General features: G+C 44.9%; 1 protein-coding gene across 3 annotated transcripts; it reads right to left on the bottom strand.

The window, feature by feature from the left end:
* Window positions 1–7,025: 7,025 nt before the first annotated feature.
* LOC142398229 (acyl-coenzyme A thioesterase 3-like) lies at window positions 7,026–10,881 on the bottom strand. Of its 3 annotated transcripts, none has more exons than XM_075482187.1 (4): window positions 10,746–10,881; window positions 9,218–9,681; window positions 8,150–8,352; window positions 7,026–7,959 (listed from the first exon to the last, which is right to left on the bottom strand). In XM_075482187.1, the coding sequence occupies exons 2-4, from the start codon at window positions 9,666–9,668 to the stop codon at window positions 7,351–7,353; spliced, it is 1,263 nt and encodes a 420-aa protein (XP_075338302.1). In that variant the 5' UTR covers window positions 9,669–9,681; window positions 10,746–10,881; the 3' UTR covers window positions 7,026–7,350. The 3 variants fall into 3 exon arrangements, with proteins under 3 accessions (XP_075338302.1, XP_075338304.1, XP_075338303.1); XM_075482189.1 differs by having other exon boundaries at window positions 9,218–10,317; XM_075482188.1 differs by lacking the exon at window positions 10,746–10,881 and having other exon boundaries at window positions 9,218–10,724.
* Window positions 10,882–16,531: the final 5,650 nt, after the last annotated feature.

Raw genomic sequence — 16,531 nt, forward strand, 5'->3', positions numbered from 1 at the left:
GCATAAAATTAACATCTATAATCATGATCCAATAGAAATATATGATGGCACATTCCAGAGACACAGTGCTGTTTGCACTGGAAAAAATCAAAGCCTTACCAAGTATATTTGTCTCATTTCTAGTCAAAATATCTCATAACACTTAATATAAAGACACAACTGCCCAACAAGTACTATTTCAGCCAGATATAGGGACTTGTTTGAAGACAATACATCTGGAATATCTTGTTAAATGAAAAAGTCTTAAAGAAATTGTTTTGAGTCGGATTTCATATGAAACAAGCTTTTTTTGACATTTGAAGAGGTTTTTAAGCTAATTTCAAGATCACTTATCTCAAAAGTCCTAAATATCGCATCTTATTTCAAGAAATCTTGACAAGCCGATTTTCACTAGTTCCATTGGCAGATTTTTTTGTTTATTTCAAGCGAAAACGTCTTGTATTTGTTGTTTTTCTTACTTATTTTTGGAGTGCTTTTCCCTCATTCCTTTTTATTTTGCTGACATCTTTGGGCTGTGAGTGAAGCCACAAGCCAATATCAGCACGAAGGTCTTATATATATATAATATAGAGCGGTTTATGTTTTATAAAAACATGTCTGTCACACATTCAGGTTTCACTGTCAGACTGAGACAGCTGTGAAGTAAAAAAAAATAAAGCAATAAAATCAGTACATAAGGGTTTGATTTACCGATTTACTCTGCAGCTGGTCACAGTTGTTCTGTCTGAACATCTTTACTAATATTATCATTTACTTTCTGCAATCAGAGCACTTGGACACACGTTTGCCAGGGCACAGCAAACTGTTACAACTTTGTCTATGAATGCCACGGTCTCCCCTTCGCATGGCTCAGCCATACTGACTGGACTGTTTGAAGACAAAATTCTTCACGTGTTGCGTACAACGCCAATAATTCTGTCCACGTGGGCTCTGAGATGTGTCATTTTTCTTGTTTCCTCCGCATCCTTTGCATCCAACTGATGGCGACCCTCTGCAAACTCTGGCATCTTGACTTCAGCACACATCATCCCCACGCTTTCCTCTATGTCAAACCCACGACCGACCAAAACGAAATCCCCTGGCATCAGTTTGTCTAGAAAACCACAGCTCTCTGATATTTCTTTATCGCTGCGGTGCCTTCCCACCCTTTGGAGACGAAGGAAATAACTCCTTGTGGAGTGATACCGATGCGATATTTCAGTGTGCAATTGTGATTGTGGTTTGAAAGCGTTTGTCCCAGTGGCTCGACATTGAAAGGTTTTTCTACGGAAACTTCAATGCAGTCCACAATAACAGCAAGATCCTCTCCAAATGTCTCCACAAACTGGCGAGGCATGCCGACCCACAACCTCTTTCTGTCCAGCCAGCGCACCAGCGGACACACGCGTGCGTTTCATCAAGCACAGACAAGTCAAGTTTGTGTTCCTTCAAACTTTCACTATTGGAAGTTTGTGGCAGGTCTTTATCCCCATGTGTCACCTCTTCCTCCTCCTCTTCATCCTTTACCACCACCTCAATCACCTGTGGTGTCACCTCGACCTCTTCTTCTTGTGCTTTTACCTCAACTTCCCGAGGAGCGCTGCTAACTACTTTATCTCGTGTTGCTTCTCTATTCTTTTTATGTCTTTTCACCCGGCGTGCAAACCTCTCTTCGTCTGTCGCTTTCACTTCGTCGTGGCCCAAACGCAAAGATGGTTTCCAGTCGGGATGGGTCTCCAGCATTTCATATGCTGGCTGTCCTGCAAACACAGAGATGAAGTCGGTTACACACATCACTGCAAATGTTGAGACATCTCTTTTGCTGGCAAAATAAATAAAGCTAAATAAATAGATCCAGTTCAAGTTTATCTGCTGTTCATTTAAATACTACTTATGCTTTTATCATTTGTCTCCTGTAGAAAATAAGACATGATTCAAGATTAGTTTTATTGTGAATGAATAAGGTCATTAAGAGTATTAACTAGTATTCAGGGTCCTTGCAAACCCCAATACAAGCAGGATACTCACAACATGGCGTGTAAACAGCACAACGAACCGCCGCTACATCAGATAAACATCAGCTAAACTTCACACGTTCTAAGAACACAGCCGAAAATTAACTCACCCGAGTGAAAATGCAGAGAACACACCTTCATTGATGCAGTAATGTGGTCGAAAGTGATGTCCTTCCTTCTCGCTGCAGCTACCCACCCCATCCTGCGTCTCCCCGTCATCTCCTCGACCACTTTGCCTTCGTGCTTTTTCAACTTGGGAAACGCGAAAAAGCGGATTCCATTGTCCAGACGTTTCCCCAAACGACTGGCTGATCTACTACGGCAGCCCCTGATGCAGCAGTAATGACCTGGCATGGCGAGGGTTTTTTTCCGAAACACCGAAGCTCTAAACACAACCTCCAAGTCACAGACAGCAGCCACTGTGCTGGCTGACCCTCACAATATGGCGTCACCAAGGAGACGAAGTTTGTTACCCACAATTCAACACCGTGTGTTGTTGCCCCCCCAGGTCCCGGTGCACTTGTAAAAATATCACAGTTTCAGAAAGTTGCTTCACGCATTAAGCTGTTAACAAACTAATCATACACAAAATTTACCTGAAATGTGACAAAAATTAAAAGCTGCTCTTTTAATTTGTTAAATGTCGGAAGTTTGCGGCAGAGGAAGGAAGTGTACCAACGGTCGTTTCAGTCGTTTGGTGCCCATTTTTAATTACTTCAACCTAAACTGTGCCTTCTTCAGATGCCAAACCGAATCCAGGCAAACTTCTCCCAACTCACACTGTCAGCCCACACCTGAAACACACACAATTTAACCTGTTAAATTAAGTATTTGGTTTTTGTCAGACTTACTGTGAGGTCGGTCCGGCCTCGTTCAGAATAAAAGCCTCGTCATTGATGCAAGTCGAACAATAAAATAAAACAATAAAAGAAGATCCGTCTGTCAAAAGATAACTACCAACAAGTCTTAAAAATACTTAAATGTTATTTTGTAAAATTAAGATACAGTTTATTTTATTACACTCTTAAGAAGGTAAACTATGTTTAGAAACGTCTGCATATGAGAACAAACCTAAACTTTGTTGTTTAAGGGTACATTATCTGACCATGATATTAATAATAATAATATCACTGATGATGACAATGATAACAAAAATAATCCATCCATTTTCTATACCCACCTAATCCAATTCAGGGTCCAAGCTAGGGGCCTATCCCAGATACCACTGGGCGAAAGGTCAGGTTTAGGCTACCCTTGATGGGTCACAGTCCATCACAGAAACAAACAAGAAAAACAAGCATGCATGCTCACACTCAATCAACTTAGAGTCACCAGTTAGCCTAATAAAATAATTCATTTAATTTCTGATAAACTTATATACAAAGAAATATAAATTAGAACAACAATCATAGGGGCGGTCGGTGGCGTAGTGGGTTAAGCATTAAAGGCATAAAAAGCCCCAAAAATATATATATAATAAAAAAAAGAACCACAATCACTTAATTTCTGAATATTAAAGCATCTTATAAACCGGCAGTTGTAACATTTAAACCACCTGTCAAAAGTGTTCAATGAGGCCAAAATTTGATAAGTGCCGTCACAATTTAGTCAGTTAAGTCGATACAGTTTAGTCGATAATTCTCATAACAATATCAGAATCAGAATCGCTTTTTATTGCCAGGTATGTGGACACACACGAGGAATTTAACTCCGGTTACACCTCACTCTCTTTAGTGCAACAATTACAAAAAAAATAGACAAAAAAATAGACATAGAACAAGATTAAATCAGAAGTGCAAATTGGTGCATGGTGCAAGGATGAAACACTGAAGTCCGGTTTTAGCTGTTTAACACAGAGACAGCCTGAGGGAAGAAACTGTTCCTGTGTCTTGTTGTTTTGGCGTACAGAGTTCTGTAGCGCCTTGCAGAAGGGAGGAGTTTAAACAGTTTGTGTCCAGGGTGTGATAGGTCTGCAGAGATGTAACCTGCCCGTTTCCTGACTCTGGACAGGTACAGATCCTGGATGGAGGGCAGGCTGACACCAATAATCTTCTCTGCAGACCTTATTGTCCGTTGCAGTCTGTTTTTTTCCTGTTTGGTGGTTGATCCGAACCAAACGGTGATGGATGAACAGAGAACAGACTGAACAATGGCGGTGTAAAACTGGATCAGCAGCTCCTTAGGTAGGTTGAGCATCCTGAGCTGCCGCAGGAAGTACAACCTCTGCTGTGCCTTTTTGATGGTAGTGACTGTGTTGGTCTCCCACTTCAGGTCCTGAGAGATTGTGGGGCCCAGAAACCTGAAGGATTCCACAGCAGACACTGCGTTGTTGGTGATGGTGATGGGTGGCAGAGTGGGGGGGCTTCTCCTAAAGTCCACTGTCATCTCCACTGTTTTTAGCGTGTTCAGCTCCAGATTGTTCTGACCACACCAGCAGACCAGCCGTTCAACCTCCCGTCTGTATGCAGACTCATCACCGTCCCGGATGAGGCCGATGACTGTTGTGTCATCTGCAAACTTCAGGAGTTTAACAGACGGGTCTCTTGAGTTGCAGTCGTTGGTGTAAAGGGAGAAGAGCAGTGGGGAGAGTACACACCCCTGGGGGGCACCTGTGCTGATGGTCCGGGTGCTAGATGTGATGCTCCTCAGCCTCACCTGCTGCTTCCTGTCAGTCAGGAAGTTTGTAATCCACTGACAGGTGGAGGAGGGCACAGTGAGCTGGGTGAGTTTGTTGCGGAGGATGGCTGGGACGATGGTGTTGAACGCCGAACTGAAGTCGACAAACAGGATCCTGGCGTACGTCCCTGCAGAGTCGAGGTGTTGCAGGATGTAGTGCAGTCCCATGTTAACGGCATCATCCGCTGACCTGTTCGCTCGGTAGGCGAACTGCAGGGGGTCCAGCAGGGGGTCTGTAATGTCCTTCAGGTACCCCAACACCAGTCTCTCGAAGGACTTCATGACTACAGATGTGAGGGCAACAGGCCTGTAGTCGTTCAGTCCTGTGATGGTGGGTTTCTTGGGGACCGGGATTATTGTGGAGAGTTTGAAGCATGAGGGGACTTCGCACAGCTCCAGGGATCTGTTGAAGATCCAGGTGAAGATGGGGGCCAGTTGGTCAGCGCAGACCTTCAGGCAGGAAGGTGACACACCGTCTGGGCCGGGTGCCTTCCTGATCTTTTGTCTGTGAAAGACTGACAGAACATCCTCTTCACAGATCGTGAGTGCTGGTGGGGGGTCAGAGGGGAGAGGTGGCAGAGTGGCAGGTGATGTCAATGGGGGGGGGGGGGGGGGGGGGAGAGGTGTGAATGTGTCAAACCTGCAGTAGAACACATTCAGCTCGTCAGCCAGTTGATGATTCGCTGCAGTGTTTGGGGATGGTCTCCTGTAGTTGGTGATGGACTGCAGGCCTCTCCACACTGACGCTGGATCGTTGGCTGAAAGGCTGTTTTTAATCTTTTCAACGTAGCTCCTCTTGGCTGCTTTCACCTCCATTGTCAGCGTGTTTCTGGCCTGGTTGTACAGGACTCCGTCCCCACTTCTGTAGGCCTCCTCCTTGGCCTGACGAAGTTGCCTGAGTTTTGCAGTGAACCAGGGTTTGTTGTTGCTGTATGTGCGGAAGGTTTTGGTGGGCACACACATGTCCTCACAAAAGCTGATGTAAGATGTCACGGTATCAGTCAGTTCATGCAGGTCTGAGGCTGCAGTCTCAAAAACACTCCAATCAGTGCAGTCAAAGCAGGCTTGTAATTCCACTTTGGCGTTGTTGGTCCATCTCCTCACCGTCTTGACCACAGGCTTAGCAGATTTCAGCTTCTGCCTGTAGGTCGGGATAAGATGAACCATGCAGTGGTCAGAGAGTCCCAGGGCTGCACGGGGGACAGAGTTATATGAGTTCTTAAAAACAGTGTAACAGTGGTCCAGAGTGTTTGTGTCCCTGGTGGGACACTTAATATGCTGTTTATATTTTGGCAGTTCGTGGCTGAGGTTTGCTCTGTTAAAGTCCCCCAAAACAATGAGCAGAGTCCGGGTGTTTTTTCTCCACGTTATTAATCTGGTCGGCCAGGTGTTGTAACGCCTCAGTAACACAGGCCTGAGGAGGGATGTAGACTCCGACCAGAACAAACGAGGAAAACTCCCGCGGCGAATAGAACGGTTTACAGTTGATGAAGAGTGTTTCTAGTTGAGGACTGCATGATTTGTTTAGGACCGTGACATCAGTACACCAACCTTCGTTAATGTAAAAGCAGATTCCGCCTCCCCTCGTTTTCCCCGTAAGCTCCGTTATCCGGTCCGCTCGGTGCAGGTGAAATCCAGGCAGGTAGAGAGCAGTGTCCGGGATGTGCTCACCGAGCCAGGTTTCGGTGAAGCACAAGGCAGCAGATCTGTTGAAGTCCGTGTTGGTTGTATTGAGGAGCTGCAGTTCGTCCACCTTGTTCGCCAGAGAGCGGACGTTGGCCAGGTGAATAAACGGGAGCGCAGTGCGAAACCCCCGCTGCCGCAATCTGACAAGTGCGCCGGCTCGCTTCCCCCGATGTGTCCGGCGTCTCCAACGGAGACCACAGAGAGCTGCTGCTCCTCCAATGAGTAGTTCTGTTAAGTTTTCCGGATCGATGAGAACCGAAGAAAAAACTGCTGGTGGTTATACCAATGTTTAGGAGTTCTTCTCTGGAGTAAGTGACCAGAGAAGGAGCACAGAAAACATGACAAATGCACAAAAACGTAAAAAACACGAGAGAGCGAAGTACCGAGGCAGCCATCCGCGGCGCCGTCTCCATGGACGAAATGTATACTTTAGTAGGACCATGTGGATTTTATTCAGCTACTTTTATAGAAAAGCTTACCAATAATTCTAAAATGCGCTCGTGAAGAATAACAGCCAAATAATTTGTAATCAATGCTAGAACCACAAATAAAACGTATATATTTCTGTTTAACTTTTGATCTTTCTGAAACAAAAACGCTACTCGTGACATGAGCGCAGGGACGTAACGAGATAACAGACAGTCAACACAATCAAACTTTGTAGACAACGTAGGTTTTACTCAGCTGTTTTTATACAGGTGAAAGAAGACAATTAAAACAATGAGGCAGGAAGTGAAAAATCATGTAATAATTGTGACAGGTCGCTGGCTCATACCAGTAAAACACAAAAGATTTTTTTAAATGAAGATCCAGTCATGACATCTAGTCCTTGTAAAAGTCACATTATTTCTTCCGGCTTATTAAACTTTGACTTTTTAAGAATTCGCCGCCTGTTTCCCAAAATTACCCTCCTCACCTGATCAGAGTAATTATTCACTGTTAATTGGCCGCCAATTTATCATAATTATCTTGTCATTAATCATCCTGTTTGAATTTATAACTTTGCTTTGGTCGGAGAAAAATCACAGCTCAGATGCGTTCTGAAGAACTCCTGGATCTTCTTCCACAGGTGGACTTCAGCTGCTGCGTGGGCTCTGGGCTCACCCCCCCACAGGACTGGCTTGCCTGCCAGCCCATGGAAGCTGGAGGGGCAGTACGGTCCATATGGTGGCTCTAAATAGTGTCCAGCTCCTGGATAACTCAAACTCTCAAAGTTCTCCTTCCCGTGGCGTTTCAGTCTCTCCACCATCTCATCCATGTAGGCTTTGCTGTCCCAGTTGAGGTCGTCCTCTGAGGCCACAAAGAGGAAACGTCCCTTGGCGCGTTCTATGGGGATCAGGGTGGCTTTGTTCTCTTCCTTTAGAGGATCGTGCATACAGTATTTAGAAATGATTGCCCCTGACACGGTGAGAATCGCTTTCTTAAAGTCATACATTAACGCAGGAAGGATTAGATTTTTCTTATAGTAGAGAGGTAAAGCTGTATTGGCGGAGCAGCCATTGATCCAAACTACAGCCTCAACATTTGGCAAAAAAGAGGCTATTGATAAAGCAAGATCTCCACTTTTTGAGAGGGATATTACACCAACTCCTTTACTGCCCACCTGTAGGAAAACAAGTCAAAAGCAACATGTTTTTTTCCGTTTTATTTTACTGTTATGCTGCACAGATTTGTTCTTTTTGTAGATAACATAAATGTAACACCTTTTAACCAGTGAACAGAGCTTTTTCAGCACTAGCAAACCGTAGACACCTCAAGCATCAAGATTCTCAGATTCGGTTCAATCAACTCACCTTCTCTTGTTTCTTCAAAAACTCTATAGCTTCTTCAAAATAATCCAAGTGGATCTCTTTGATGTTCTTTGGCAGGTCGTCGTGGCCATACAGGGCCACGGTCAGAACCAGAAATCCTCGGCTGGCCAGAAGAGAAGCTCTTTTCTCCGACAGGCCTCCCCCGAATGTGTACAGATCCAACACAGCAGGGAACGGCCCTCCTCCTGGAATACGAGAACATTGTGTGTAAATGAAGCAAGCATCTCTTCCTCATGATAGATTACAAACTATAACCCAACATGCCTGGACTCTGGTTTTCACTTGTAGATGCTTAATTACCCCTCTGTATCGAGGTCAGCAAGACTCATAGACTCAAGAATTCTGGCTCTGAAGCAGTCAGCTGTAAAGCATCGTGTGCCCACACACCTTTCTGTCAAAGGTAAAATTTGGTACTGCGCGCGATATAAATGCCAATTAAAATGGGCCGTTAATGGCAAAGCAGACGACAAAGAGCAACAATGTTTCACTTCTCACCCCCATAGGTCAGTGAATGCTACACAGTTTGAAGCAGAAGTTAAAGGAATTTGATAGTTTTACTGAGCTTGGTGGATGACGAAGAATTTTTCAATGTTACAGACACTCAAATGCAGCTTTGAGGCACAGAAAATGTTTGTTTTTTTTTTTTTTCACAATACATCCCCTTTAAAGAGAAGCCATATCAGTATATGGACGTGTTATGTTTCGAATGTCTTGTCATCAGACTGTCTTTTTCCGAGGGCAGCAGACGATGATGTATTTCTCTCTTTATAGTAACAAACACAGTCCTTTTACCTTGTAGGACATGGGGGGCTTCTGGCCTGATTCATGCACAATATATTCTATTCCTTGTCAGATATCACAATAAACTCAATGTCTGACTTTTGGGCTGATAAGGCTGTGTAACATGTCCGTTTTGTCCTAAGGAAATCCTAATTTTTCCACTGTTTTTGTAGCTGGTCTGTAATGTGGTAAACGTACACTGATGGGGGCCAGAGTACTCCCTGATAGCAGTGGCCCCTCTCAGCAGGATAAACGTGCCGTGTAACAAACCTGGGGGAGTAAAGAGAACTCCACGAATGTTCCCATCTTTGACAGGAACCCGGGTGACCTCATCTCTGATCAGACGCCTATCATGGGTCGCCTCTGCCAGCTTCCCGCCCTCCTCCTCGTGCACAGAGAAGTTCACCACGTGGGTATTTAACGGACTTGTCTTCTGAAACCTTTTGTGCATGACGTCTGCCCTCATTGACCACAGCAGACCCATGGGCTCAACCCCAACATAGCTCCCGCTGAGAGAAGGCTCTCTGTCCAGGTTGATCTCCCCGTTGCCATCAGCCCTGTAGGTGGCCGAGGAGCTGAACACCACTCCCTTGTCGTCAGTGGATCTGGCTCTCAGGGTGACCACCTGCCTTGATTTCAGCCCAGCCACCTTCACCTGAACGGGCTCGTCGAACAAACACCTGGCGCTCGGCAGCAGTCTCACTCTTACTTGGGCGGACATCTTTCTTTTCACCCTGCACAAAAATTAAACAATTTTCAAGGCTAACTTATAATCTATCATGCATTATTCAAGAGTATCCCACCAGCTGTGTTTCAGTTACTTTCTGGAGGCTTTTTTTTTGTTGCGGATGTAAAAATCAGAAGTAATACGGAAGCCTAGAACCAAATTTCAGGATGTATCTTTTCAATTTAAACACTCAGAATTAATCTATAAGTTCTAAAGAGATGGCTTCTTACATTCCCAGGGCTCAATTTGCCCCAAATTTGAATGAAAACTTCCTAGGCTATTTCAGTTTTACAAATAGTCATATTTCTTTTCTTAAAAATATCTGAACATATAACATAACAGAAAGATAACATCAAAGTGTAAATAGAAAAATACTGAGGCAGAATGGATTAATAAATGTCACTGAAGCTTTTTGTCAAATGATCCTTAAATTAAAAAGATGCTGCCTAAACGGCCTTTGTTTTTTTAATGCAAAACTTGTCCTTTTTTCTCTTTTGGGAACTCGCAAACAACCACAGCTTGAAGACATGACATTCAACACTTAAAATAATCAAGGTTGCTGTAAAATATGAATTATTGCTCCTTCTCTGCAGTTAGTCCAAACTCCATCCTGGTTCAGTTTACCCCACAGCATTTGGCTCACCTACATCAGATATTTAGGAGAATATAAAAAAAAAAAAATTGCAAGATTAACAATTCAGGAAAATATCCAGCTGCACGATTTGGATATTTTTACATGTTGACAAATTATCACCGTGCAAATGTAGTTACTCTTAGACCTATAAACTAGCAACTATGTAGGAGCCATTACATCTGACGTGTCAAAAACTTTACTTTGAGGAGTAAAAACATTTTTTATAACTCAACTACTGTACCTTAACTAGTATATTTGGTGACAAAACCACAACTTTTGTTAGCCAACGTATCATATCAAGAGTATATAGGTTAACAAACATCCAGTCTCACTCATACAGCATTCTCCTTTGTGAATTATGATGTGTGGTGGAAACGCTTGTTGTAAACATTAAAAGTAGGCTAAAAGTCTGCACGACCCCGGAACACCGGCCATACCTTCGCTGATGGTCACCAACACGGAAGCACTTCTTTGTCACGAAAGTGGTTGGCTGTGTACGAAACCGTCTACTACATACTACATACTTGAAAACGGCAGCACCTCTTTGTCACGAAAGTGGTTGCACAGCCCAGACTCTCTTTTTTTTACAACGTTTAACCAGGCACTCCTACGACAAATCGCCAATGTTTTTGCATGAACTCATCCATATTTAACCCCAGAACATCATGCGTGTACTGTAAAAAGGCATATAATGACTGGGAACAGAAGACATCATCCTGCCCATGTTAATAGATCCAGGCATGAGGTCCCATGGGGACGACGGAAGTAGGAAGAAGAAGCAAAAAAGGGGGCGGGACTTTCAAGCTCTATTAACAGAAGTAACCGGAAACAGAAGGAGGCACCTTTAAAATAAAAGCCGCACTGTGAATGCTTTTGAGGATACATTTATTGTGAAGGACGGACAGGAAGTGTCGTCTTGAAACGGACACAGCTGTGTTTAAAATCATCAATAAAAGAACGACACCCTGACTTTCACTTTTTGTTTTTATATCATAAACCACTGTGATATAACTGCTTGTCCAAAATATACTTAAATCAAGATAAAGTGGACATAAAAAAAGGTTAAGGGGAGTAAAGGGGAACAAATTAGGCATTTCAGTTGGAAAAAAACCAGAACAGAAAAACAAAACATTCCAGTTGTTGCTCCATCCCTCTCAAACCTTTTCATATTCATGCATGACCTACAAACTCACTGCATCTGCTTTTTTCCTTCTTGGTTAATTTTCTTTTGCAGTAAGCTACAACAGTAAATAAGTTGCAAGGTTGGTTGTTGTTATTGACATGACTCACACTAACGTAAAATAATGAACTGAAACCACGTAATTTAAATATGTTACTGAGGCAATCAAATGGGTTTGATGAGAATTTGAGCACATAAACAAATAACAATCACATTGTTATGGCCCCTGGCCTCTAGAGACTGTGCAGTGGCTGTGTTCAAAACAGCCTACTACATACTACATACTGCATACTGCATACTCATCGATCAGACAGTATGCAGAGCGTTTACCCACAATGCATTTTGCTCCTACCCGAGCCGAAATCTGCCGGCCTGAAGCTGATTTCGCTTAAAGGGGAATTCCTGTATTTTCAACATTAAGCCTCTTTTCTGAGTCGTCTGCAATGTTTTAGAACCCCCCTCACCGCTTTTTTTTATGTTTACTGCTGTCTCTGGTATTTGCCTAATTTTGATTCTTCTCAACCTGCTTCAGAACGGCTAGTCATGTGCATGTCTTAAAAGGTCCGTAAAAGCACAATAACGTCCGTTTTCAAAATAATCAACTCACCGGAGTGGTTACTGGTGTGCACTGGTAATCCATATCAAATTTCGTAGCGAAAAGTTGCTTCTGTCGTGTTTTATTTGACATTTTGTAAATCCCATTGAGTTGTATTGAAGACTGGATGTTCGTCGATGTTACGGACCTTTTAAGACATGCATGACCAGCCGTTCTGAAGCAGGTTGAGAAGAATCAAAATTAGGCAAATACCAGAGACAGCAGTAAACATCAAAAAAGCGGTGAGGGGGGTTCTAAAACACTGAAGACGACTCAGAAAAAAGGCTTAATGTTGAAAATACAGGAATTCTCCTTTAAGCTCTATACCACAGCCCTTTTACAGACAGCCGTTCCACTTCCTATTCGCCCCATTATAAAAAATTTGGCTGCAGTTCAGTTGATTTTGTCTGGGGGTGCTGACGAGCGAGTGCAGAATGACCATTTTCCATAGGGCTGGCGCTAATAACTCAAAAAATGTCCCCGCTAGCGGCTGAAACCTGAAAATAATACTGTGATTTCTGACAGAGGGATGTGGATTAATATCGAAAGTACAATAACCTGGGAGTTATAGCTTTCTGTTTTCTTACAGGTCTGGCATTTACGAGTCAGTATCCACTAGCATCTAGCTAACGGAATCTGAAGAACGCACGGCTGATTACGACCGGCTGCTTTAAGGCACTCGTCCACTGTGCCAGAGTGCTAACCTGGTGCCGCTAACAACAACCAAAGCTAAACCAGTTTGAAAGGATAATTTATCCTGCCTTTAGGAAAATTAAAATGAAAAAATATAAAAAATTCTATCAAAAGCAATGGCTGCATCTAAGGTGGATTGAAAACCTGACAAAATACCGGCTATTTACAATTTTGTTCCGACGAATTCGGCGCTACTAAAGCTAGCCGCAGTGAGCATCGCACTTCCGGTTTTTTTCACAAAAATAAAATACCCGTTGCCTTTTATCATAGGGAAAGCCAGTACGATACAATTGGTGCTTTTGTTTTGAAAACAGGAAGTGAACCTACCCTCGTTGTAGCTAGCTTGAAACTGCCATTTTGAAGGGAAATGACGATCGGTGACGTCAAGTTACGTTGCATCTTGGGTAATTTGAGTATGAGTAGTAACCTCATGATGCATACCCAACATTTCGGCGAATCTCGTATGCATTCGGGAAAAAAGTCAGTATGAGTAGTAGGAATAGTAGCACACCCGTTGCCATGGGCGGGCCTGGGGGGCCGGGCCCGCCCACTGATACGCTTGGGCCCGCCCTGGCCCACCCACCCAAGCCAGATCACAGTCACAGATCTCAAATAAATAAATAGATAAATAAAATCCCAATTTAATTTTATTGTACTTGTTTTGGGTTAAAACGTAGTGTTGCATAATCATTAAGACAATAAATATATTGAAACAGTGTGAATTTGTTGGAAAGTTTGTCTATGTATGTAATTACGTCAGTGTTGCCCAGCAACAATCAGTTAACGCATTTGTGGAGGGAAATGAAGTGTGAGTTTTTGCGAGCAGACATGCTAGTTTTTGAGCTTTTCTAAATATGGATATACGTAACTGGTTCAAAACCCCAACATCGGTAACTTTGGATAAACCAAGACATGATGTCGTCGTTGGCAAAGAAACCCCTGGACCAATTTCTACCTCCGTGGATCCTGACGGTGCCAGCCGGACCTGCAGCGACCACGAAGAGGAGCCTAGCACTAGCAGGTCAACTATTGTAGCTGCCCCCACTGATGGATCTGTGAATGACCTCGGCACGGATAAACCCAATCAGGTTTTTTTTTTAAAAATACCCCGTGAGATCTTTTGGTTTGAAAAGACGTTCATTTTCCTCTAGCTGGTATGTGAACAGCCCAGGCTATGCCGACTGTTGTCACAGCCTACACCCTTGCCCTAACTTTAGGAGCTTCCACAGCAATTTGTGAAAACTCGTTTTCCATTCTCAAAAACGTTTTCTCAGAGCATCGACGCAGTATGCTACATAGACGCAAGGCCCAGCTGATTCAGCTTGCTTTTGAAAAGGACCTTACACACAAGTTCAAGTCCGAGTGGAAGGATGCGCTGATGAGGAGGTTCAGCTCGGAGAAACGCCGCATACAGCTCTACTGACACTGGGTGGACAATGCTGCCACTCTACTCAAAGTAAGTCACATTTTTTCAGTGTGTGTGCGTGTGTTTGTGTGTGTGATGGCAATTGGTACTATTGCTACTATGCCTCTGTTGGTTGCTTTGGAATGCACCCGCCGTGGTGTCTTTTTTGTTTAGTTTGAGATGCTGCTCGTCATCTAATACGTCATGTGCACACTGAGTTGGTGGTGGTGGTGGTGGTGGTGGCGGCGTGTGTGTGTGTGTATGTGTGTGTGTGTGTGTGTGTGTGTGTGTGTGTTGGCAATGGGTAGCTACCCCTCTGTTGGTTGCTTTGAAATGCACCCGCCGTGGTGTCTTTTTTGTTTAGTTTGAGATGCTGCTCGTCATCTAATACGTCATGTGCACACTGAGTTGGTGGTGGTGGTGGTGGTGGCGTGTGTGTGTGTGTGTGTGTGTTGGCAATGGGTAGCTACCCCTCTGTTGGTTGCTTTGAAATGCACACGCCGTGGTGTTTTTTTGTTTGTTTCGTTCGAGATGCTGCGTGTACGTTATTTCAACCTGGAGAGACTCACACGGAGAGAGAGGGAGACAATTGCAAGGTTTTATTGACAAGATTTCTTTGGCGCTCGGGCCCCAGCAGAGGACATGCAAGCTGAACCGCTGTGAGCTTGAAAGTCCTGCATAGGGAGATAGATGCTGGATATCTTCCCCCCCCGGGACCCGAACCTGGTGGCGGAGTCGTACGAAGGAAGGAAATACCGAGGACCTTGAGACACCGGGTGGAGATGGGGAGGTGGTGGGATGCAGCTGCTGGCGAACAGGTAGAACCCAGGAAGGAGCGCCTTATATCTGGATCTGGACGGTTGATAAGCGATTGGGCCCGCTTCGACTGCCAGAGGAGAGAGAGAAAGGGAGAATGAGCCCGCTTGGGCTGCCAGAGGAGAGAGAGAAAGGGAGAATGAGCCCACTTGGGCTGCCAGAGGAGAGAGAGAAAGGGAGAATGAGCCCGCTTGGGCTGCCAGAGGAGAGAGAGAAAGGGAGAATGAACCTGCTTGGGCTGCCAGAGGAGAGAGACAAAGGGAGAAAAGGCCCGCCTGGGCTGCCAGAGGAGAGAGAGAAAGGGAGAAAGAGCCCGCTTGGGCTGCCAGAGGAGAGAGAGAAAGGGAGAGTGAGCCTGCCTGGGCTGCAGGGGAGTGGGCCCGCCTGGGCTGCCAGAGGAGAGAGAGAAAGGGAGAGTGAGCCTGCCTGGGCTGCCAGAGGAGAGAGAGAAAGGGAGAGTGAGCTCGCCTGGGCTGCCGGGGAAGTGAGCCCGCCTGGGCTGCAGGGGAAGTGAGCCCGCCTGGGCTGCAGGGGAAGTGAGAGAAAGGGAGAGTGAGCCTGCTTGGGCTGCCATAGAGATAGAGAGCCCCCTTGGGCTGCCAAAGAGATGGTGCTGCCAGAGAGAGAGAGAAGCGACAGTTAGAGCTGAAGGACTCCACCACCAGTTAGTGATGTGAGAGCTTACCTAGAAACTGAGCGAGCGCTGAGCAGCGAGGACGGATTGAAGGTCTGCCATCGAGCTGGGGAGGAAAGTGCTTAGCCATGCCCTTCAGGAGGAGCTTAATGGCATGGTTAGAGAACAGACTCGGGCATGGGCCCAGATGATAGAGGTTTGCATGGAAGTTAATGCCAGCTAGGAGGGATCGAATATAAGGGAGCTTGAAACGGCGCTGGTCAAAGCTATGCAGGAGAGCCTAAATAAAACTATTAAATGTACGTATTATTATTAACAGGTCCTAGACTTTGGCCAATGTGTGTTTTTTTTTTTTTTTTTTTTTTTTACAAAAGTGGAAAATTCAAAGCAAAGGTTAGCAACCCTGCAACCACTGACATGGATGCAAAACACGAGTAGCTGAAAGAAAAATGTAGAGCCAGCAGATCAGCTGGTACACGGTAGCACCCACTTATTCAAATATTAAGCAGCTCCGAGTGGCTAACAATCTTTTAAAATCAACAATATTTCATTGATCCGGGACAAAAGTAGCTGTCACACTGCCTTGGGAGCGGCTGATTGAGAATACGGTGGCGTCGGTGTAAAAACAACTAATAACAAAATCTATCATGCGGCACAATACTCTGCAAACCAGAGGAGCGGGGACGGCCCCGGCGCCACTTTGACGGAGGCGGGGATTGTTTCCTGGATCTTTTACCAGCGGTGGGTGGGGAAGGAGGCGATGAACCACCGGATTGGAGAAGCTCTGTGAGAGAAGCGCGCTGATCGGAGCCGAGGCCGGCGGCTGGGCGGATGCCCCTGACCAGAGAACAGATGACGGGGAGCCGGCAGCAGAGTGAGGAGCGAGCCGGGCGCTCCGAT

This window comes from Odontesthes bonariensis, chromosome 14 (assembly GCF_027942865.1).
Source record: "Odontesthes bonariensis isolate fOdoBon6 chromosome 14, fOdoBon6.hap1, whole genome shotgun sequence".
Classification (NCBI taxonomy): Eukaryota; Metazoa; Chordata; class Actinopteri; order Atheriniformes; family Atherinopsidae; genus Odontesthes; species Odontesthes bonariensis.